We start from the raw sequence: 25004 nt of genomic DNA, 5'->3' as shown, positions 1-25004 counted from the left end.
GCAAAGGCTTATTAACCTAGACCTTTAACGCAGATGTTTTAGGCATCCATCTTACCTGCCCTTTTTTATTTACTCCAATTATACCAGACGTAGGTTCATGAGGTGCAGTCACAAAGATGGTGTCTGCACTAATACGGTTCATGTAGATGCAGACTCCAGACTCCAAGTCATACATGTGAATGTATCCATATTTTGTGATCAGATAGATAACACCATGCTTTGTTCCAATCTATCAAACACAAAAAAAGAGGACAAGGTTAACCTGTTAAAGCCGAACAGTTCAAAAGCTGTTCACTAGTTTCTAAAATATCTTTTTGGGGGTGCAGCCCAACCCTACAGCAGAGGCTGGCATTTTGCAGACTGTTGAGAGCTACATTCCAGCAACATCTGGAGAGTTACAGTTCCCACTTCTGCCCTATAGCATGGCAGCAAGGATTCAATGCATGGTACAACTGGACTATTTCACCCATCTCTTACACTTCAAACAAAAGAGCAAATTTAATTTTTTATAGCAGCACAATGTTTTTATGCCTGATTCAAGAACACTAAAAGTTTTCAAAAGCTGACACTCATCCTGCTCATAAAAGGTTTCAGTGGCCTTTAGCTACAAAAGGATTTATGGCCTTGGCAAATCACTATTTTCCAGCCCTAATCCATTTTTCAGTTACCATACAAATCTAATGCAAAGAATATAGAAGAACTCCACTCAATTGACGTTCTTTTTATACAAAGCTTTTTTGACGCTGATATTGCTAACACTTAAGCGTTCCAGGAACAATCCTGACAAATCTGTTCAGTGTTTGTCATGGCAGAGGGAGACGGGTGACTTGCACAAACAAAAGTGGATTGCTCATGGCTTGTCTTGCAGTGTGTGTTGTTGGACACTGTACTCAGTCAGTCATCCTTACGCATTTAGCCAAAGGCCATTACAATCTAGAGGACAGTGTAACAGAATGTGCTTTCAAACAGCAACAGTCACTATACCGTGCCAGTTCTTCAGTGCCAATGAACACTCTTAAAAACTTATTGGTTCAAAAAGCTGGATCCTATCTCAATACTAGTACTTAGATTTTCAGTACAAGTCCTGGCCAGTAGCAATCTGTTCAACTGGAGTGAAATCTTATTGTTCCTCAGATCTTGTTATACCACTCTCTATAAACAGTTTATTAGCACAACATTGTACAACCCAGCATGCACAGCCCAGTTAGTCTAGTGAATACAGTTTGACATGGTACAATGTGCTTTTCAGGTGATCAGAAGAAACACAAAGACTTAAAATGCTGCCAGAACCTCTGAATAGAAAATATTTTGTGGCATACAAAATGTCCAATACATTTTAGCCTGCTCCCTCTTCAGGAACACTAGACCATGGTCCATTCAAATAATTCAATACAAAGCTTGCTCCTGAGACAAAGAGTTTTGCATGCAGAAGAATGATTTCTGAGATAAATGCCTTCTTGAAGTATTCCAGGAACAATTTTTGCCCCTCAAGGTGTTGGGTGAAGCATGCTGGGCACTCCCAAACAGTGAAAAAGACCTTCCTCTCCTGCTCACTTGTGCTGGGTGCTGATCTCTCTTCTGCCTTGTCAATGTATTTTTCAGCTACCAACCTACCCAGCATTATTCCAACTCATGTTTATAAATGAAAAATGGCATATTTGTTTCCACAGGCCTTCCTCAGCTGAATATGACAACTGTGCTTTTGTATTGTTGCATTTAAGATTTTTAATTTGTTTTTGAATTCTTTCATATTCTTTCCTATGTTATTAAGGTGCACATTTTAATGAAAACTAGTCAGATTTTACTGTATCAAGTGGTATACGAACACTGCAAATAAGATAAAAGCAGTGTACTTCACAATGCTTTGATTTAGATTACCTGCATGGCAGGGGGTTGGACTGGATGGCCCTTGTGGTCTCTTCCAACTCTATGATTCTATGATATCAAGTCACTGCTACCACAGCAATACATTGACCTGCATTCCCTGTTGTAACCACCACATTTGCTATGCTGAGCCCTCAAGGGGTCTCATCTGTTCCAGCATTCCATAGTAAAATGTAAACATTTGTCTTGCTCATATTCACATCATTGCCAGCATTCTCATAAGAAACCAGAGAGAGCCTTTAGCTAAAGAGGAGGAGTTCCACTCTGTTTTCCCCTTAGGGTTTGGGCATGTCTACTGGGGTTCAAGCTTTCTTCAAACCTCCTCTGCCTCCAAGTGATATCTGTACTGCTTCTGGATGTCCCTTTGGTTCCAGAGTAGCCTGTCATGTGGGACCTTTATGCCTAAAGGGATCTGTGTCTCTTAGCTACACATCTTTGAATAATAACCTAGTTCATGCAAATTATACCTCAGTTCTGAAACTCATCCACTCAATTCTGGATCATTTTAAGCAAATCTGCATACTCATGCAGTATTTTGGAATGCCATATATCTGGTATCTACCTGTGACAGTTTGCAAAAAGCTAGAGGTTGTGCAGTACTATTGCAATTGATAGAATCTGACCAAATCAACAGATGTGTGAATACACCCCTGTGAAATTACCTGCATTGCTACTGGGAAATCGGTTTGAGCCTCAGGAGGAAAAAACACATCAACTGCTTTCTTGACAAAGGGCTGGTTTCCAGCTGCAGGCTGACCCACTTCAATGATATGCAGCTGAGAAGAGACAGAATTATAATCAATTGTTTAGTATGAATAGAAAAGCTTACTCTAATTGGAAATTACTGTACTTAAAAAGACAACCATTCCAAAGGATGGTGTGGATTTCTGTAAACTAGAAAATGGTTTAATCAAAAACTTAATTTTTCAAATAGTCTACCCAAGTGTTCCATAGCCTGAGTTTGTAAAGAGACTGCAGATCAGGCCATGTTCACTGGAGTCTGAATGCCTACGTTTAAGGCCTATGTCCAAACTGCACTGGCAGACATCTTCCTCCTGCCGAGCAGAAATCCACATTGTCCAAGTGAGATCAAAGCCAGTTTTGGGAAGGCAGAGAGGGATGCAGTAGGAAGGGAAATGGTTTCTCCCATATCCATCTGATTCAACTGATCCATCAGCAAAAGTCCAGTGCCAGATACTACCCAATATTCTCACTCTCAGTATTTGTCAAGACGTATTGGGAAAAGATACAGAATCACCACCAGGTTACTAACCCTAGCCTCTAAACATAGGAAAAGCTTCTTTTTGCTATTTTATAGGAGAGCATCCATCATTTAACTACACTGGTAGAAAACCTCTGAAAACCTTTTAGTCCTTTGGTTTTTGTCTCATGACTTTGCCTGCAGCTACTCTGACTCCAAGGGATCAATATAAGGTTTTTTACCTTGCCTCCTGCAGGGCTGCGTACAGCAAAACAGAAGAGAGTGGATGGCTTGGCATTTCCTTCTATCTTGAATTCTGCAAAGGCTGCTGCGTGTCCTTCTATAGGTTGTGAAACTTTTCGATCCACTGAATATAACTGCATAGCACCAACCACACGGTTTTGCTAATGAAGCAAACATATGATGACTCAATAGCTAGGATGATTAACAGCTTCATCTATGCTGTGAACATCAACAATTCGTATTCCCCTTATTCATTCCATGCCCTTTATCCTGCTGTCTATCATAAAAGACTCCAACTACTAACATGACATGACAAATTCAGATCCAAGCCACAGTTTACTAGTTCACCATATGTTCAGTGAACAGTAACATCACTTGTCAACTGGGACTGAAAACATTTTATCTCCAGATTTCTTCACCAGAGAATGTTTCAAGACTCTGATACTTGCACCCCTTTGTGGCTTTCCTTACCTGGGCAGAGATTCCTATGAGAAGCAACCACTTTTGATTTTCATCTGTTCTGTAGTTGATGATTTGGCAACCTGCAAGACTGGCGTGTCTGTCAAACATCTTTTGTGGCAGAGAGTCTCCTTCCATACTCCAGTGATAAACGGCTGTCTCTGTCACTAAGGCAACTGTATTTACAGATATCCATTTCCAAAAGATGACCTCCTCAGCCATTGTGTGTGCTTTCATTTTACTTTTCATCTCAATGTTAAAAATCTGGAGTGTTTTCCCCGCTGGTATACAAGATAGAAAGACAAAGAGAATCACAGACCTCCAAAATATTAAGCTATACTCATCTCTTCTCATCTTATAGAACAGGGTTTTTTAGAATAGTTTCTAGGGTTACAATTGGCCTCAAATACATATGCAGAAAAATAAGACACCAGAAAAGGGGATATACAGTGCCAATTCAGCATGTTTTTGAATACTGTCCCAGCTGAAGTGGTACAGTTCATTTTACTACCTCTCTGCTTTGTGTGTAGATCTGGCATGATTTAGAACACCGGAAGTGGAGTATAAATGACTGAGGACAAACCTTGCCAGTCTAACAGAGAAGTACTTTATCCAGTCCCATCTATTTCAATTGACTTAGAAGCAGGATGCTAGGGCATGAAGCACTGATGGCTTAAACACCAAGTATGCGCAGCCTTACTTAGAATTCAAGAAAGTAAAGCCAAGGGCAGCATTGTTCTCACAGGACATAAAAGCCATTTGCTAATCCCTGTGGTTCGCTTCCTGCCTTTCAAGGAAAAAGCCCCTTTAGGAAAAAGGAGGGAACAGGTGGGATATTGCTGTTTACAGCACAGAGCAGCTGGAGCAGACAAGAGCGATATGAAGCTTCACAAAGTACACTGTCCCAACGTGTGATTTATACTCATGCATAAGTCGAAAAATGCATGCCAAAAAAACCAACCCAAAAACTAGGGTTGATTTATACACAGGTCAATTTGGTACCTTGGTCTGCCACAGTAGTGCTTCTGTCCTTTTGTAATGCCTCCTCAAAAAAATGGTGGCCCCTTTTTGGCATTTCCCCGCCACAGAAGGGCAAGCATTGGATGGTGATGGTGGTCAGTGCTTTCTTTAAGGTAGGAGATGGAGGAGGGTCAGTGCTTTCTATAAGGTAGTCTGTCCCAGGAGAACCTAAAAAGCACTGAGCCCCTCTCCTGCCTTTGGCAGTCTTTTGCAAAGCCTGGGAAGAAAAATGGCAGTGACAGCGGTTCTTTGGTGCTTCCCCACCACAACAGAGAAGTGACCTCTGCCCACCATGGCAGAGAAATGCTGAAGAAGCCACAGCGGAGCCCCAATGTTTTCCCCTTAACTTATCCATAGGTCATATCAAAATCCGTAATTTTGGCCCTCTACAATATGACTCTACACTTTTTGCCCTGAAATATTTCAAGTTTATATTCGACTCTGAAGGCAGCCCAACATGGCAAGGAATGTGCACAGGTAGTGGGGAGCAGGGTCTGTCTCCCACATTTTGCTTCAAATCCTCACCTACTGTGCATCAATACTTCTTCCTATTAGCTTCAAAAACAGAAGCAGATTTTTAAACAACTCAGCTGTTCAGGAAAACCACAATGCTGCATATTCTTGCAAAATCATTGGCCTTATTGCTCTTATCAGAATCTTACTTTTAATGCTGCTGTGAAACAGGCCTGCTTGTAATCCTCTTCTTTTTCATTCAGGTAGGAAGGACACAGCAATACATCATTTTTAACCGAAAAGACTGAACCCCATAAATTATCCTGTCGTGAATGGTCCCTTAAAAATTTAGCCCTGTGACATTCGCAAGACAAGCCTTCATACGGTAAAAAGAAAGGTAGACTTTCTTTCCCAAGAAAGTCTACCTTCTACTGACCATTCTAAAGATACTGCTACTGCTACACCGCAAGGCATCTAAGGAGCAAGAGGTATGGTAATATGCCATAGACAGGATTTTAAGAAGCTTGACATTAGACAGTTTTCTTTCCAACCTGCGAGGTGCTAAAATTTTGCTTAACATCTCCTTCTTGAAAGTATAACCAAAATGCTGTGCGTGACCTAGCTTGCTCCTTTCTGCTCCAAACTAACTTAAGAGAATAAATCTATCAATGACTACTCATCATGACAGATATATATTACTCTTAATACCAGTTGCTAGGGAAGATGCTATTGTAATGTTCAGCTTGCAGGCTTCTCAGAGGCAACTGGTTGGACGCTATGAGAACAGAAGGCTGAAGTACAGAAGCTTTCCGTTCCCTCAGAATTGCCTTGATACCAGTAGTTTTATTTTATTTATAGCATTCCCCCCACCTGCCACACACATACATTTTACAGCTGGAAAATACTCTCCTGATTCCATTTGCTGCAATCTTAAGCTAAATACCTTGAGCAGACGCTTTTGAGACCGGGGCTGATGACACTATACAACCCAACAGAAAATTAACAGCTATGTTCAAGAACAACTTTTTAATGCAATTTTCACAGTGTAATTTGTGAGTACAAGCTCCAAAGCAGGTCAATTGCTCATAGGGCTCAAACAGAAATGTGCAATTTTCAATCAAATTGTGGCGCTTTACAGACCGCCCAAAAAGGGCAGTCTGCCGGCGCCATCATTTGCTGCGCGGAGGAGCCCCAGCGGCCAAACCGCGCAACTCCTCCACACAACAAAAAAGAAGCTGCAAAATGCAGCTTCTTCTTGCGGTGCCCTTATGACGCTGCAAGGAGCCAATGGCGCACTTGCGGCGTCATAATGGCGCCGAGACATGCAGATGCTAAGCGTCCGCTACGTCAAAATGGCGGCACCCATGTAGAACGGGTGCTGCCATTTTGTACACACTTGGCGCGTATTAGGGTTAGGGGCGTCCGGAAAGGACAGCCCTTTCTAACCCTAGTACATGCCATGCACATACTTTCCGCCCATGTGGAACGGGCCTATATTACATATATACATTCTCTTTTCATATTTTAGCTGCTTTTTCCCAAATTGCCGTTTCGTCTGCGGACCTCTAAAGGCATCCAGGCCTGTAAAGCCAAGATGAACTATCTCCATCTGGAATTAGGCCACATTACTACTGCTTTTCTCCAAAAAGTAAATAGCCATGACTGGAGTGGGAAGAGAGAAATAGCATGGATATGGAAGAGAGGCAGGCAGAGAAATGAAACTCTGTTTCTTTCTGAGGGCAAAGAAAGAAATATGCTAAGATCGGAGACAGAAGAAACCTGTGGCTGCCAAGCAGGATGACTTCATACAGGATAGAAAGACCAAGGAGAAGCTTCTTTTCAAAGCTGAAAAAGCAACTGCAGCTGCCTCCATGTCCTTATGATCAATGCCTTCAGTTACAAGGGAGGCCTTTATCTTTCAACTGCCCTTTTTCCTACTGTTAGCATAGGTACACAGGAATGGGCTTCTGATCTGACAAGAAACTGTAGGGGAGTCAGACCGAGGCTGACAGAATTCAAGTGCTGTCTAGTAGGTTCTCCTGAAATGAAGAGCCATTGCCCTAAATCCATGAGTCTTAGGGTTTCTTTGTTTTTTTGCAGCTAAACACACCTCTGTGCAACAGCCCTAAAAAGCCTAAATCCTCATCCTTTACTTCTGACTAACTGTACCAAGTTACACTGGACCCTGCAATTAGCTTTTTGTTTTTCTATGTACTAGCACATTGTTTCCTTAGCTTACACTTAATGTTATACTGTTTTTAAAGACTTATTTTCCTTGTCAGAATCTTCAAAGAGATACATGGCCTGCTAGGCAAACTCCCACCTTAAAGAAGGCCTTATTTATGGTAACAATGGGCCCGAACAGACAGGCCAAAATAAAGCTGCTTCGGGTCACTTTGCAGGTATGCTGTTTCAATGCTGCATGAGTCCTAAGAGGACAGAAGCTGTGCCAAAGCCACGCTCCAGTCCTAAGGACTAGAGTGCAGCTTTGGCACAGCTTCTGGCCTCTTAAGATGCGTGTGTCATTTAAACAGCATGCCTCCAAAGTGACCCCAAGCAGCTTTATTTTTGCCTGTCTGTTTGGGCCCAATGTCATGAAAAAGTCTAATAGCACAGAAACAATGTTAACATCACATTTAAATGTCACCCCCTCCCAGAAATCTAAGTACAGCAAGCACTTGGCTCTCTCAAGGTATGCCAATGAGCTTGGCATGTAAATGCTGTGGTTACTTCAAACTTCCAAGGGGTAGATATGTTGCTCTCTTGCCCACCCCAAAAAGACAGAGTCCTGTGGAACCTTACAAGCTAGATTATTACACCACCTTTTACTGGTGAGAACCCACTTCAAATCCATGAGGTGTTGCTCTCAGCTGCAGAATGTACATGCATACATAGGGGTAGACTGTAGACCACAAGATACAAGAAACCTTTATCCCTCACAACTCAGACCCAGGATTCTAGCTGTCACTTCTTCAATCAGTTGGTCTGGATTTATTGTCACAGGGGGAACATGCAAGGAGCAGAGGAGTCCTAAGAAGAGGACTCATGTTAAGGTGTTAAGGACCAGAGCACTCCAACAGAATTTGGGGAAAGAGCAATATGCAACAATTTCATCCCAGCTTTTGCTGTCCCACCAAGGACGCTTCCCAGAAAAGGATTAGCACAAAGCAGCAAGAATTACACAATTGAATTATGTTGCTTATCTTGAAAAGGCAGACATCTGTTCTCTGTTCAGGTGACTTAGTAACTGCAGGCCAGAATACATCCCCCACTCAAGGGCTTTGAACATTTTACATCTGTGCAAGAGTAGGGCATGAAATTGCCTTTTTGCATTCCCATGCTGTGCGTATGGAAATGTCTCCCAACAAGTGCTGCATTCCCCCATTCTGTTCAACACGGATACTGCAGGCTTTCTCGTGGTACAGAACAACACAGGATACATAGATACAAGGACAACAATGTGTTTTGGCCACCGTGGGAATGCCACATGCAATTCAGAAATGCAATTTGAATACACACACCATACTCTTATCACCGTGTAGAGATGCATTTCCTTTCTGAAGGAGGGAGATCATATTTCAGGGCCCATCCTCAAAATGAGAATTTCAAGGAAGACATAATATGCTGAGTTTTTGCAACCACCAAACTCCTGTCTGCAATGAACATTTGGAGTGCATTTCTAGCATTTTTGTGCAAGCTACAGCCCTCTTGCTGAATACCTGTATCTCAGAGAGATATGGTGAGGTCTGTCCAGCTGGACTTTTAAGGCAAGCAAGAAAGCATATCGTAGTGTTATATGAATCCATAACACAATGAGCGGGGGAGACCTTAAGTTATGTCTCTAAGTCACTTGCATCTCTGAGACTAGTATTTAATGCATAACAATGGAATAGTGCATTAGATAAGAGTTTTGCCCAGGATTATCACTAAATATTAGTTTTCCTGGCCAATAGCTTGATGCACAGGGGCCCAAGATAATTAGAATTTAAACATTATGTAGGTATTGATTCATAAGACAAAATAACCAAAGTTATTCACCCCATGTTTCATATTCACAGCCTGCAACTACCACCAGGTTATGTTTTTAGCAAGTTTGGAGAGGCTAAGTGCCAGCTGTCCACATGCATTCATTTGTTGTTCCAAGATACCCAATACAAGTTCAATATGAATAATAGCATCGTGGACCCCTGTGAATATTGCCATGGACTTTTGGGACCAAGTACCACATTTAGGATTAAATCAGTGACTAGCACACAAGACACCATGCTAGCAGAGGTCTCTCATAAAAGTATTGTGACTTGAGTTTTGGCACGTTTACTGTACTATGACGGGACTGGGTAGGGCCATCTCTTAGTACAGTTATAACCATCAAGTCATGAACAATAAGAATTTTCTCTAAATTCAAGTTGCATCATCTACATCCCAATTAACTCTACAGCTATGTGCCAAATTGCTTTCTTTCTTTTCTTTTTTTTCCTCTCCTCCTTTCTTTCTTTCTTTTTTTTTTAAAGAGAATTCAGTACTTTTTATGAGATGAGACCATTCCAAACTATTAAACATGAAGTGTGTCAGGACAAAGTTAACTCACCATCTGTTTTAAGACAAGAATGCAGGAAGAAAAGTACACAGTCAGTGACAGTGAAACTATTTTATATTTAAAAAGTCTTTGCATTGACTTGTAAAAGGGACATTTTTGTATGATAAGGCACCTCAAAGACAAGCAAGCCACAGAAGAAGCTTAAAGCCATACTTGCAAGAGAGCCCAAGTTTTATTTATCAGAGTTTTACTTACAAGGTACAGCCTGTTTCTAAAATAAATCCAATTGTTACACTTAAAAGCTGGGAAATCACTGCTGCTAAACATTTGCCTGGAAAAGGCATTCAATCTTGGAACTGGCGGCGCCTAAGAATTTTCTTCAGGCCTGAAAATACCAGTTTTGCAGCACAGTGTAATTTTAAGATTAATTTTCAATAGTTTACTCTGACAAACCCTACATTAAGCATACCACTGCCAAACCACTTCCTTCCTAGTACAACTTAATTCTATAATTTTACACTATCCCAGCCACCTCCTAATTTTACAACAGTTCTCAAACCTTCATTCCAGTTCAAAGCAAAACCAAGACATTCCTGTTACATTGCTGCACGATTCCAGGTGAATGCAGGACAGCCAACTTACCTTTCAGAGCAATTACTTTAGAGGCAGGGTTCATGATGGCACTTTCTGCAGAGATTGGGCGCCGGATAGGAGTTGTTGGGTCACTCATGTCTATAATCACAACTTGTGCTTGCTCGCCCACTTTTTCTCTGATACATATGAACTTGTCAGACTCCATCGTTAAGGTACTGAATCCAATATTCGCTGGATTAATTCCGAGATTTTGGAGCTAAGGAGTGGGGAAGAAAACACCAGTTAGTTTGACTGTTACTTTATCGCAACTTTAAGAATAAAAAGAGACAAGGACTTTCCTAACTATTCAGGAGAAAGGTCTTTTGATCACAAGATTATTGGCCACTTAACTTCAGGAAGGGGAGGTACATAGGATATACAATTAGAGAAGTTTATTTCTATAAAATACATATTCATACACTGGTTCATTTGCAAAGAACCACCTGTCTCCTTATTCCACTCAACTCTAACTTCATTAGTACTTTTCAACAAACATTTAGACTTGATTTCAGCTTCTCTGAGGATATTGTGACTGTTTGCAACCTAGTCGGAAAGATTCAGTCACTCAGAGCTGGTGGTCCCCCCATCCCACCCAAACAGTGCTCCAACTGTAAATATCTAAACAGCGTACAACTGACAACAAGACTTCAATGTGTTAATCTGTATCAGCATAAAAAGTTACAAAAGAATCCTCCAGCACCTTTCAGAGTGAAAGACGATTATAGCATAAACTTTGATAGACTCAGATGCCTGAATTAAAAGACTGCGATACTGAAAAAGAATTTCTTCCACAATGTCCCAAAACTACATCACGTGGTATCAGCCTCCAATAACTGTCTTTTTTGCTTAATATTTGCTTTTGCTGTCTGACTTTGAGTTGTTTCTGATTCATGGGAACTCTAAGGAGAACCTATAATGGGGTTTTCTTGGCAAGTTTCTTCAGAGAGGGTTTGCCATTGCCATACTCTGAGGCTGAGAAAGTGTGACCTGTCCAATGTGACCCAGTGTGTTTCATGGCCAAGCAGCAATTTGAATCCTGTTCTCCAGAATCACAGTCCAACACTCAAACCATTGCAGTCTCTCTTGTTTAATATATACCATGCTAAATAGGTATAATTTTCTGTTAATAGGATCTTTTTGTTGTTGTTCTGTAGGGTACCACATTTCTAGCTTAGTTTAGGTATTAGCAATTGTTTTATTTTTCAAATTCCTTTGTAGAAATCTACAAATCTAAAGACCATGAAGCCCTTTCTAAAGAAAAGCTTTCGCAAAGGTACATACCGGAGCAATTGAGTTAATTGTCCCAACATTTATTATTTCAGCATTTACTTTGCTGCATTCTCTGCCATAAATAGCAACAAACAGTTATTCTGCATTAATGGAAAAATAAAGCAAGCCCGTCTCCACACCATGGAAAGTTTAATGCTACTGCCCATCTTATTTTAGCAAGCCAGATTTTAAGATCAGTGCAGCAAACTGGATGAGCGGTGGATGTTCCTTCCTTCAGTTACTGTCAGAAATCCAAACAGACATGTCTTAAGGTAGCCTATGAGCTCTATAGGAAAATCAGCCCCATAGAAACCCACCTAAAAGGAAAAAGAGAATCCAGGACATCTCACAAATGTGCATTATATCCTACTGGAAGGCAATTCTCCAGCAGATAATACATTCAAAGTCAGGAAAACCAACCACTCAAAGGGATGCCAGTTGTAGTATTTGAGAAGCACTGCATTAAATAATTGTACAAGCTTTTCTACCACACTGCATGGAAAGGGGAGAAGGGAGTTTAGGCTTGCAAAGTTTTGCATTTTGGTTGCAATCTAAGAACTAGATTTTTAATACTGTATGTTCTTAATAATCTGGGAGAGAAAAAGGAAAGTGGGACTGGGAGAAAAGGAAAAAATCTTGCAAGTTGTGTTATGGAATAGTGAGCAATATGAGGTTACCACTTGCCATATTTCTGCACCATTCAGTTATGGCAATGTTCCATTCTAACATCAATAGGCTCTGTTCATTGCAGTTACAGACTGTTCTCAGGAGACATAGATGGAAATGCTTTGTAACAGGCATAAAAATAGCAGCTTAAAGGAATGTTATAACCCCTCTTCGACAGTTCAGAAGACCAGTGGTTCACCCTGGGTACTATTCAGAACAGAGCATGGAAAAAATGGAAGAATGCTTTGTTTAGGCATTTAGATTCCCTGCTGTATAAAAAGATAGCACAGTTTAAACACTGTTAACAGAGTGTGCCTTTAAGTTTATCAGGCATAGTTTTATATCGTTTTGAAGACCTACCCACAAAATAGTCCAAGGTTCTTCGTTTTTCAATTTAACATAGTCACAATCTGGCTGAACGAAGGCAACAGGCCCTACTCAGAGTAGCAAACTCCTACCCAAATTGGGAGTGGGCTCCTGTTTCCCAGATCCACAAATATAAAAGGGCTGAAGTATCTGGCATTCCTTCTTCAGCAGGAGAAATAAAAATGCCTACCACCCTTGCCAAAACCATGAATAGAAAAGCTCTATAAATTGTTTTTAGAAGGATGAAAAATGGACCATGCTGGGTTGGTCCCTTTATGACTCTCCCATTTTGAAGGAAGCTTTCCCCTAGTTAGACAGCTCCCTTATGCCAATACTCGACTTCCTGACAAACAGAGAAAAAGGTCAAGTAACCCCAAGAGAAACGAGGAAAAGTCTAATTATTATGAATTCCTACGACAGAGCTGTAAATGTTTTCACATTTCTCCCTCCTACAATCTGACCATGTCAAGGTTTGCTCACTTGCTTTTAAAACCTTACTCATCAATCTTTTGCCCAAGGTTTTCAACAACTAAAAACAGCGCACCAGTAAATGAAGAGTATGGCAGAGCTTTTCCATTAAGCAATAAATTTAGAAAAGGGAAAGGCTCTGGCTGGCAAGCTGCTATGCCCCATGTTGTAGGCTGCTGGTGTCTGTACAATGTTTTCCAAGTAGTACTGGCTCACAAAGAGCTGCAGTTTTACTCAGGCCTCTGTGCTTGAAGAGCCCAACCAGCTTTGCCTAGCCCCTTCAATTGCAGAGCCAGCTCAAGATTAGTTTTATGCTTGCCACTCTTATTACTGATCATAGCCCATATTACACTTTTAGCAGGTAGGATATTTCTACATCTAAACCAAAACAGAATGCTGGTTCTCAGGCAACATTAAAACGTATGTACCAAGAGTTCTGAAGTCTTTAAAAATGAAACTCAACTGTCAAAGCTCTCCTCCTACCTCGCCCCATGAGAGAAGGGTGTGTGCACATCTGATTCTTTGCTTGGGCTTGGTCACACAATGGGAAGCCAGGCTTCAGTGTTACATGCTAACTCATCTCAAGGGAATTCCCAGATTACAGGAGGTTGTCCAACTATTCCCGAGCTAGTATTTCAAGACCATTGCCCTAAACTTTGAAGCGCTGGATAGCAATTTATTTCCACACAATTAGCTGGAATAATATTGAGGATGCCGTTCTCAAATTCTCAGCACTGTTTCTTGAACTTTCATACATGACTGCACTCTCTGAAGAAATTATTCTGTCAATTCGGGTTCTCTTGACAGATTTAAATGCCTAAATGCTTTGTGGTTCTTGTGTTAAGAAAATACATGTGTGTGGCCTTCAAAACATTTAAACAAAATCTTGCAGGCAGGCAACCGAAACATCAAAACCCCAAGTGTATCTAGATGCCAGTGGACAGCCAAGTTACTATTCATGCCTGACTCTTAAAAACAAATCCTAATGGATGAGAAATTGTAGGTGCTGACATTTAACCAGGCAACCAGATTTTCCAATTTTCTTTCTATCGGCTTTTTTCACTGTCCAGCTCTCACATCCATACACTGGCATGGGGAATACAAGGGGATGGATGATCCTCAATTTAGTGTTCAGGGTTACATCTGTAGACTTTGTGATCCTGTCCATTTCTTTCATGGCTGCCCTTCCCAGCCCTCCCTCCTTCCAATTTCTTGACTGCAGACTGTTTTTATCAGGATATGGGCACTCTTTTAACTATTGCATCCATACAATCCACTGCAATTTGCTTCCAAACAGTTAAGAGCTATATCAACAAACTATCATTAATGTGGCTTCTCTCACAGAACAAACATGAACTCAAGTACTTCATAATGGGTCTAAGATCTAGCTTTCAGCGAAGACAGGTCTACCATCACTATGACAGAATGGATTACTTTATTAGCGGTTGCAACTAAAGCTGGGTCAGTTGACTTTAACACCATCTTCTAGGAAACTGTCCCAGACAACAGCTAGTATAATACCATTAGCGTTCAGTATACTGCTTCGAAAGCTAAGCTCATTGCGCAAAATCGTATTTGCTGGCATAACTACGTCAATTGAGGAAGAAGAGGTGGCAGTGGCATGACAGTAGAGGAAAGGCTGCAATGATTTGAGAGAAGAGGACAGACAGCAGCAAAAACTACTCTGGAGTCAGCAGGGCAGTTTTTATCTCCTGATGGGGATGGCATTCGGTGCCATCTCCCCACCCAGCCAAAAAAGGGCACCAATGACCGATATGCCTGCATGTCCATCATCATCAATATCTCCACCCTACAGAAGACAAAGATATATGTACTTACAATCAGATACTTTACTGATGCACAGATCTGTCAGTCTTATACCCTCTAAAAATATAACCCCCTAAATTTAAGTCTAGCTAGTGGAGTACACTGCAAAAGCGGACTATATATTCATCTATAATATGCAGAGTATGTGGCAAATATTTTTAGTAGGATTGCTTATTTAATAGGGTTTAAAATACATTTTTATTAATAGGCTTTATCTATACTTCGTTTTAATCTAGGTTGTAAACTGCCATTTAGTCCTGTGCTAGGAGAAAGGTGGGATATAAATTAAATACCTAATAAATGAATAAATAAATACACAGCAGCATCAGTATTTCCACATTCTGTACACAGCTGCAACTCTTTCATAGAATCATAGAATACTTTGCCTTTATACAGCAAACAAAATGTAAAATTTCTGGAAATGCTGAAGCTATGTGAAAACAGTTTTTCCAGTATATTTTGGGAAATAGGCATTTCAAGAAAAAAATGAAGCATTAGCACCCTTGACACACTGAAAGTCACTTTGTTACTTCGGCAACAGCACTATGTAAAACTTGGCTTGGAGTAAAAGTATCCCATTTTATACATTAAAGGTAAAGTTTGTTCAGGAAGAAATTACAAATTGAATTTACTCTTTAAAATATTATTGTTACAAATTGAGCTGCATGGCCCCGAATGGTAAGGAAGAGCTGAACCTTTTTGCTTTTACCAATTTTATGAAGTTCAGGCAAAACACAAATCAACATTAGCAAACAAAGGAAATGATCTTGTCTCCTGATGTCCTTCATAGTGCCAGACAGACCGAAAGCACTTGTTCCCATAAAAAGGACAAGAAAAGGAAATCAAGGCCAGGAATTACAATACAAAGATGGGAGATACTGTACGGAAGTTTTACAAAAATGCCATACAGTTTTTAGAAACCATGTGGAGAGTGAAGTAAGTACATGAATATACCTCATCTTAAATATTTTATTCATCATTCTACACTAAAGTATTCCACAATACATTTCTTCCATTTTTCCAGAAAAAGAGGCTTTAGGGGAAAACATTTCCTCCCAAATTGTTCCCATTTATTTCTGGGCCTTTGCTTCTCTAACTGCAATGCAGTCTCTGCACAATGCCGACATAACGTCCAGTTTGTTTACAGTGGTGAAAGTCCGTTTTTAAATGCATAAACATTCCTATTCAAAACAATTGCATTTCTGCAGTTTACATTTTCTGCTTATAGCAGGAAAACCCCCCATCATCCCCAGGAGGGTGGGGCGATGGCTTAGAATGATTTGTGTTTTGTGTTCAGCCATCCACTGGAAAGCCTAACAAAAGGGTGGGCAAAATACAGACCTCCAGGTGTCGCTGGCCTGCAGCTCCCAACAGCCCTAGCCACCATTGCCAATGGTGAGGGGTGCTGGGAGTTGCAGTTCACCCACATTTGGAAAGGTGCCCTTTGCCTACCCTGGTCTAACAGAACCGAAAGACACTAACTGAATGTGGCTGACGCATCTAGGGAACCCAAGTTAGATAGACGACAAAGGTTGGGATGTGAAGGCTATAACCCTATGCAGTGGGAACTTATTTCTGAGTCAACACACACAGGATTATGCTACATGCTATAACTAACATATTCTCAGTCATACACATATTCCCTATATGTGTAACCACATTTTGAGAATGGAAGTGTTGTTGCTACTATCACTCAACTACAAGACAAACCCCTTCATCAACTTGGTACCCTTCAGCTGTTTTGAAATACAACTCCCACCCTTCTTGCCCATTGGCCACATTGGAGCTAATGGGAACTGTAATCCAAATGATCCAGAGGGCACTGGTGAAGGCAGTTCTGGCTATCGGATATGGGAGACGGCATTTTTTTTTCTTAATCTGCCAGGGACTGGCACCTCATTTCTTCCCATTGGCTACAACTGTTTCATTCCCTCCTGGAAAACTGCCCCAGACTGGCAGCCAATGGCTCCCAAACCAGCGCCAGTCCACTGCTTCAAGTGTTGTTTTAAGTCTGTCACAAATGGCATCCAGGAAGCGTGAAGCACTTAGACCAATTTGTAATCGTCTTAAGGGCAGGAAAAGATATTTCAACAATACACTAGCTAGGAATGTCAAATTTAAAACAGAGCGACAGAGCCAAAAAACGTCTGATTAGACTTGGAAATGGATGCCTTTGACCTAAGTGGGGAAGAGCCTTCCCCAAGTCCATTTCCTGTCCTCTCATTCATTTACAAAATTCCTCTAATTCCTGCCTCAATCTGCTTTTTCTCGGGCTTTCCCTAACTCAATCCTTCCCCACCACCTCACCACTCTCCTGTGATACAAACAGCAGCCCCTTCCTAATTCTCAGAGACAAGGAGAAATCTTCACAATGCAGCCCAGTCTTCCACAGTTCGGTTTGGTGGCTGAAATGCCACCAGAGATGCTTGAGGAAAGGGAACAAGAAGATGCAGAGCAGTTCTCCGGGGCCAGATCAGAAATGCCTGCAACCTTCCCCAACCTTGCAGGTCCTTTGGCTCCAGTGTGCCACCTAAACTGGAGGGTGACAAGGAAAAAGAACCGTGGCCGTGCTCGGTTGCTCCCATAGTTCTAATGTGACTATGTCTTCTTTTTAACAGGGAAGGAATAATGCAGGCAAAAAGCTCAGAGCCTCCACTCCACATCCCCAGCAGAGAAGGAAAAAGGAGGAGGAGGAGGAGAGGCGGGGAGACAGGCAGCCAGTGACTGTGCACAAATCCCCGCAAAACAGCTGCCATCAAAACCGAGAAGCCCCCTCACTAAAAGGCACATGAGAGAGAAAAGAAAACACACACACACAGACACAACTACATCCCGTCCTTGGATCAGGTGCAGCAAGTACATACACTTTACTAGTCCCCAATGACAGGCGATTCCGTTGCAAGGATGGGCGCAGCCTCCTGGTTTGTTTTCAAGGCTATTTGGTGTTGTTTTATTAAAAAGACCTCCACAACAACAACATACCCGGAGTTAAAACAGGGGGAGGGAGATGTACAGTACTATCTTTTCAGAAGGGGAAAGGAGAAAAGGGACTAAGAGGCATCTAGCTACACATTCCTTCCACCTTCTAACAGGGACGTAGCCAAGGGGGGGGGGGGTTCTGGGGGTCCGGACCCCCTCTTCCATTAGAAAAATGAATGGTGTGTGCTGCCCCATTATAATGATGGCACTTAGTCTGGACCCCCCCCCTTTCCTAAAATCCTAGCTACGTCCCTGCTTCTAAAAAGAGTACCCCCATGAATACAAAATACAGTGGGTATCCCTTGCTATCTGCTGGGGTTTGGTTCCAGGAGCTTGGTTCCCTGCATAGCAAAACCCATGAATGCTCAAGTCCCCATGATATGTAAAGGCCAAGTCAAAAGGTGTCTCTTATTTTCAACTGCAACATCCAAGGATTGCTTTGGGATTTCTAGAGTCAGCCCTCCTTATCCACGCATCTCTTTTATCCCTAGAAATAGTCACAAAAGGTATACATTTCCACCAGCAAATCTTGATGTTGCCATTTTATCGAAGGGATGCTATGCCGCTGTATATAATGGGACTTGAGCATCCACAGATGTTGGAATCTATGGGCAAATCTGGAAGCAAATCCCAGAGGATAACAAGGATAACCCACTGTAGCTTTTGGTGGGTTTTGGGGGGCTGTGTGGCCATGGTCTGGAAGAGTTTGTTCCTGACGTTTCGCCAGCAGCTGGCGAAACGTCAGGAACAAACTCTTCCAGACCATGGCCACACAGCCCCAAAAAACCATGGAAGCCTTCAACTTCCCATAACCCAATGTGTCTATTTTTGAGCATTTTCAACCCATGGGTAAATTTAGCAAAGCCACAGATATGGAGGGCTGCCTGCGAGATGATAAAAGATCTGACCAAGATTCTGACAAAGGCCGGCCAACCTTTGTCATCTCTTTGCCGTATCTTTATCATATCGTCCACCAGGGATAAAAGAGATGACCAAGAGCGATCCATCTGTTAAGAGGACAAAGCTATGGCAAAGGCTGGGATGGATGTTCAGGTTCTAGGCACCCTTTCCCTGGGAGGATGGCCTCCCAAACAGTGGCACTGTCGAAAGAAGCACATGGCAATGCTGAATAGGAGAAAGACAGGATCGTGGTGAAAAGGAGGAGGAGGAGAATGAAGAGAATGATGGTAGCAATTCTTTCTTTCCTTCTTTCTTTCTTGCTTCTCCTCAAGGCGGGCTACAACACACTAAGATACAAAAGGCCACTGGAAAACAACACACACTCCACCCAGTTCAGTGACAATGCTCTAAAACCCATCCAAAGGCATGCCACACACACACATTTTACCCACTCCCAGAATTCCACAGCCTTGAGCCAGGGCAGTTAAAGCGGGACCAAACCGGGTTATTCCTCCAGCGTGGCTGCAGCCCACTAGGCCTCAGCCCCTTCCCGCCCCTCCATTCAGCGGCCCCAAGGTTGGAAAAAGCCGGGCAGGAAGGTCTTCCAAACCTGGGCTCCTTCCCCGCGTCCCTCCTTTCCCTCCAAAGCTGCCCCCAGACCCCCACCAAAAGCCCGCCGCCTTCGCCTTCGCCTCACCTGAAAGTGCTCCTGGAACCTTATGGGGAGTATCTGAGCCATGGCTGCCTTGTTTAGGTGCCCCCCTCGGGGAAGGAGGAGAAGGAGAAGAAGGGGGAAGGCAGCCCCAGAGGAGAGCCCCCGCAACCGAGGCGGGAGGAAGGTGAGGCGAACCCGGTCGGGGGGAAAGAAAAGAAGAAGGCGAACGGGGCCTGCGCATGCGCGGCGCGGCCTTCCCCCTCCCGCCTCCCGCGGGCTTCTGTGCCTTCAGCCTCGGCTCCCTTTTGCTGCCTCGACCCCATCACCCCTCCCCCGTTCGGGAGATCCTTCCGCTCCTCCTCGGCTTGAAAGGGAAAAGGGAGGGGGCTTCAGAACGGAGCGGAGGGGCCCCGTCACCGACAAATAGTCCCGAGGTTGGGACTCCTCCGCCTCGCTTCCCCTCAGAGCTTAGTCCTCCTCACAGCAGAGCTTGGCGCTCCCTCGAAGGAGCGAGGTGGAGCTTTTGAGTGGCGGGTTGAAAGCAAAGCCCTTGAAGCCCCCCTCCAATCCCCATTTGTGCTCCAAGGGGACAAGGAGAGAGGGGTAACAGAATGGCCTTCCTGGCACCCTTTGAGTAGCCTGGGGTCTTCCCAGGCTCCATTTCTCACCCTTCAGGGGGCTCCCAGGGAACCATTTGGCATCTCTCAATAGCTGGCCCCCATGGAGAGAGCCGGCTTGGTAGGCTTGAGGGTTGGGCAACGGCTTGGAGGGCAGGGTTCGGATCCCCGTGGCACCCCGCTCGGTGGCCTTGAGGGAGTCGCACTCTCTCAGCCTCAGAGGAGGGCCGTGGCAAACCCGCTGTGACAAAACCGGGCCAAGAAAAGCCCATGACCTTAGGGTCGCCGGAAGCCAGAAATGACTTGAAGGCCAATGTGAAGTCAAAGGCTTTCATGGTTGGCATCCATAGTTTTTTGTGGGTTTTTCGGGCTCTGTGGCCACATTCTAGAAGAGTTTATTCCTCCCTACCCAGGGTCACACAGTGTGTGTGTGTATATATATATATATACACACTCCACTCTCTTCCATGCCAGCATTCTCTGAAGATGCCATCCACAGATGCTGGCGAAACGTCAGAAAGAAACTCTTCTAGAACATGGCCACGTAGCCCCAAAAAACCACGGAAAACTATGACTCAAAGGCCCTCAACAGCAACATTTTCAAAAGGTCATTTTGGCAGGCGCCAAAAAGAAGGCACAGCAACTCGCCATGCTGTTAGCAATTCACCGCCATGCTTCCCTTAGCACTGCTTATCTTTTGCGTTGTCGAAAAATGTACATTGAGAGGGGTTCAAGAGGCCTGCCAGTTGCTTTAGTAGGAATGGAGCGAATATCCTCCCTGTTTCCTCCAGTTATTTCAAAGGGGTTAACTGGCTCTGCCTTCACGCCAGCCCTGTGAGGTAGGTCAGGCTGAGAGACTAGATCAATGAGCCTCATGGCTCAGCACAGTAAGGACTGCACCCCCAATGACTTGCTTTCCTCTGGTCCCCCTTTGGGAGGGCTCCAAGGCGGCAATCCTCAAGTTTGTTAGGAAATAACTTCTACTAAGACTGCAGAAATAACAGTTTGGCATCGCTTTAAGTGCCATGGCTCCATGCTGCGGAATCCTGGGATTTGTAGTTTGGTGGCGGCACCGGAGCTCTCGACAGAGAAGGCACAATCCCACAAAACTACACTTTCCAGAATTCCATCGCATGGAGCCATGGCAGTTAAAGCGGGGTCAAACAGCATTATTTCTGCCATGCGGATGGAGCCTGAGATGCAGGAGACAGATGTGTATGTAAACGTGGTGAGGATCCCACAGCAAGGGATTAATCATAGTAACAAGAGAAAGAAATCTTCATGGAAAGATGACGCTTATGATTCTGTTGCAGGACCCGAATTCGGACATCTTCAACACCTCTCCAAATTGATGGGACTTTTGAAGAAGGCATGGATGGAGTCTACCTGGGCCAGACACTTCTTGCGTGGAGGAAGGATCTCAGCCTGTGTACTTCGGGAGACAGATCCCTTTCAGATGACAGGGAGACATGAGTGGCACAGGTGCCACCACCATGCTGTTGACAGTAAGGGAGGAAGTCATTTGTACCCTGCTTTTAGAACAAGGGTCTTCTGGCACTTTAGCATGCAGTCCCAGTAGAGATGGAGTTAAACAGAGCAGTCAGTAGTCTGATTCCAACATCCACCTTTCCTAATCTTGACATTTCTCCCCTGCAGACAGAAGAATGAAGTGGCTGACTTTGCCTAGACTTCTGTTATTGGACTACAGCCCCTCCAAATCCCCTAACCAGCTCTCAGGTTCTGTCTGAGCGGGAGAGGTACTTCTGCATTATGCATATGCTGTTCTAACTTATCTATTTTAATACTGTAGGGCACCCTGTATCCTGACTAGACAATAACATCTAATGAATTTAAAATATTGTGGTTGTGTGCCTTTGAGTCATTTCTGATTTATTGGCAGCCCAAAAGTGAACCTATAATGGGGTTTTCTTGGCAGATTTTGTTCAGAGGGGGTTTCCCTTTGCCTTCCTCTGAGGAAGCTGAAAGAGTGTAACTTGCCCAAGGTCACCTGGTGGGTTTCCATGGCTGAGTGGGGAGTCAAAACGTGGTCCCCAGTGTTTAGTCCAACGCTCAAACCACTACACTATGCTGGCTGTCAGGACTGAAAATATATAATTCCTTAATTCTAGACATAACCAGGGCCCAACAAAATAAATGGCTTTCAATCACAGATCAGCCTGCATACCAATAGCCTGCCTCAATAAGAGTACATTGGCTTGCTAGCAGAAAGATTGCAAAGAGGGAATGGCCCCAGCCACTTCTGTCAGAAAGTTCCAGAGTCTGAGGAATCAAAAAGGCTGTTAGCCCAGATTTTGTCCTATGGAAGCTAGTAGGTCATTGGCATCACCTCGCAAAATCACTATTTTGCTTCTGGCTCCAACCCCACTACCTTTCAGTGTTTTACTTTGACCAGGGAACATTGCAGTTCAAGTATAAAATGAAGCAGACCCTGCTTGCCTGAAGGCAGCCTACTTCTGTGCCCACCCTCCTCCTCAGCAAATGCTCAGGAATGCTTAACATAAGTAAAATACTTAGAGAGGAAATTTGTTCAGATGATGCTAGCTGTGATCTCAAGAGAATCTGATTTGTTTGTAGACTCAATTCCCCATGTGAGGTTACTGGAGCGACACAGTTCCAAACCTGGTAGGGATTCCACAAACCAGCAACTTTCCTAAATTTCACTTGGCCTTTGATGCAAAGGGATGGTTTGCGGTTTGTAGCTTTTGCCTAGAAAGGCCACAAAAGTGTGCCAGCAGCCTCTCATCACTTTAGGAAAGGGTTGGAAATGAATCAGCTGCCAAATGCTTACCGGACCTCAACGCATGCTGCTCCAGCTGTATTTGCAACCTTGTTGGCTGGCAAGCCCAACCATTCCAGTAAAGGAGCCCACCCTTGCCCGCAGAGTTAGCTTTTTGGACTGTAACTCTCAGAATTTAGCCACCAGGCTGGTTGGGGGAGGGATGTGGGAGTTGTAGTCCCCAAATTAACTTTTCCAAGCCCTGGGGGAAAATGCCATTGTAGAGTAGTGACAAGACTGTTGCAGAGCTTGGATATAGCCCATTACAAGTACTGTAATTATTTTAACTGGAACTTGCAATATTTCAAAGTAAAAAGGTAGCAATTACTTTATCAAGCAAGGAAATAAATTGGAAGTGTTGTCCCTAAATCTATCCTGGGAGAGTCATTTGTGCTAATTTGGTAGTTGGATCTGTAGTTCATTGTGGCACCAGAGCTCTCTGACAGAGGTGGCTGAATATCTCACCAAACTACAAATCCCAGACTTCCAGATCATTGAGCCATGGCAGTGAAAGCGGTTTCAAGCTGCATTATTTCTGCAGTGCAGATGCAGCCTACATCTGTCATTTGCTTTTCCACAATGGCTTTAATGTAGCGTCACTCACTTTGAGGCTGTGTGGGAAATTTAAAGGGCAGCCAACAGACGCTGCTGTTAGCCACTGTCATCTCAGCTTCTGAAAGCCTGTTAACAGAGGAAGGGGGTCAGTAGAATGTACTTTGCTCAGGGGCTACTCGGGCCTGGAACTGGCCTTGGGTAGTAGTTAATGTGTCAGGACACATTAGTTAGTTCAGATCCCCACTCAGACACAAAAGTCACAGGTTTCTTGGCCTGCCCTGTGTCACAAGGTTGTGAGGGTAAACTTGGGAGAACCATGTTTGACACTCTAAAGTCCTTGAGGGAAGGATGGGATTTTAAAAACCCAAATGAATAGAAACCTCCCGTTTGAATGAGGTGGACGAATTAGGTGGCTCTCGATTCCAGGCATTCCTGGATGTAACACTGATTCCCGAGACCCTTTCACTCGGGATCCTCCTTGAGCTCGAAACTGGAGAGCAATCTTTTGTCCACAGATAGGCAGGGAGACTCTTTTAATCCTCTTATGCTTCTCAGCTGCTTTTGACACCACCAGATTTTGTAGAGCCATCTGGCTGGACAGCAGGGCTTTTTGATCTGAATATTCCAAGTGGCCCCAAAGGGAATAACCAAGCCAATTAAAATGATAGAATTGTAAAGGTGGAAGAGATCTGAGATTATCTAGATCAACCTTAGCTGAATGTGGTAATCTTACAACCACAGTGGCCTTGTCAGCTGGCTGCCTAACAACTGCTGCTTAAAAATCTCCAGCAAAAGGAGAGCCTGCCACTTTGAGGCCATTTCTTTCACTATCAAGCAGCTCTTGGTGCTAGGAAGTTTCTGCTAGTTCTGCAGTTTTCAACCACTGGTTCTAGCCTCTACTGCAGAGAACAACAAATCTGGTCTATCTTATACGTACCAAGCCTTGTGAAATTTGAAGACAGTTATCACATTATGTCTTCCTAATATCTTCACCAGGTTAAACATTCCTGGCTCAGAGTGACTATATCTTTCTTATGCTAAAATGGGTGGGAAAAGTACAGGCCACTGAATTCCAATTGTGTGCCTTGCCAAACTTATCAGTTCCCAAAGCTACCCAAATATCTGGATGTCTCTTGAAAATATTAGACCATTTCCCAAGTGATTGTTGGCCCCCAGACAACCCAAAACAAACAAAAAAATCATTAACAAGTAACAGTTTATCTTTTCTACCCCAAGCTCTCCCTCAGTGTCCATGTATTTCAGCTCAAAGCCTGCCAAAACAGGGACTGGAAGTGAGATGACATCCCTTCTAGTATGCTGGAATGCACTGGTTTGGCCAACAGCAAGGGAATTCCCTGCCAACTGCTGTGCAGTTGCATGTGCCTGCATGAAGTTTTCATCGACTCCAGACTCTTTCTCAATGAATGATGTTTTATCAGTGGGAGCAGCAAACACAAGAAATGGTCCTTTGCAAA

The 25004-nt window shown here is 43.3% G+C and overlaps 1 protein-coding gene across 7 annotated transcripts in view; it reads right to left on the bottom strand.

The window, feature by feature from the left end:
• Positions 1–20044, bottom strand: part of CLTCL1 (clathrin heavy chain like 1) — a 61935-nt gene extending 41891 nt beyond the window's left edge. For 3 of the 7 annotated variants that reach the window (XM_042441735.1, XM_042441731.1, XM_042441736.1), the window contains exons 1-7: positions 19603–20042; positions 10440–10647; positions 9849–9851; positions 3800–4068; positions 3328–3489; positions 2547–2660; positions 56–229 (exon numbers count right to left, since the gene is read on the bottom strand). In XM_042441735.1, coding sequence (XP_042297669.1) covers positions 56–229; positions 2547–2660; positions 3328–3489; positions 3800–4068; positions 9849–9851; positions 10440–10647; positions 19603–19644 — 972 coding nt within the window. In that variant the 5' untranslated portion in view covers positions 19645–20042. Of the gene's footprint in view, positions 1–55; positions 230–2546; positions 2661–3327; positions 3490–3799; positions 4069–9848; positions 9852–10439; positions 10648–19602 lie in introns of all 7 variants that reach the window. The other 4 variants (XM_042441737.1, XM_042441733.1, XM_042441732.1 and 1 more) reach the window with 4 other exon arrangements.
• Between the last annotated feature and the right edge of the window lie 4960 nt (positions 20045–25004).

The sequence above is a fragment of the Sceloporus undulatus genome, chromosome 10 (assembly GCF_019175285.1).
Source record: "Sceloporus undulatus isolate JIND9_A2432 ecotype Alabama chromosome 10, SceUnd_v1.1, whole genome shotgun sequence".
NCBI classification, from domain to species: domain Eukaryota; kingdom Metazoa; phylum Chordata; class Lepidosauria; order Squamata; family Phrynosomatidae; genus Sceloporus; species Sceloporus undulatus.
The sequence above is the reverse complement of the archived record's forward strand: the minus strand, read 5'-3'. Positions and strand labels throughout refer to the sequence as shown.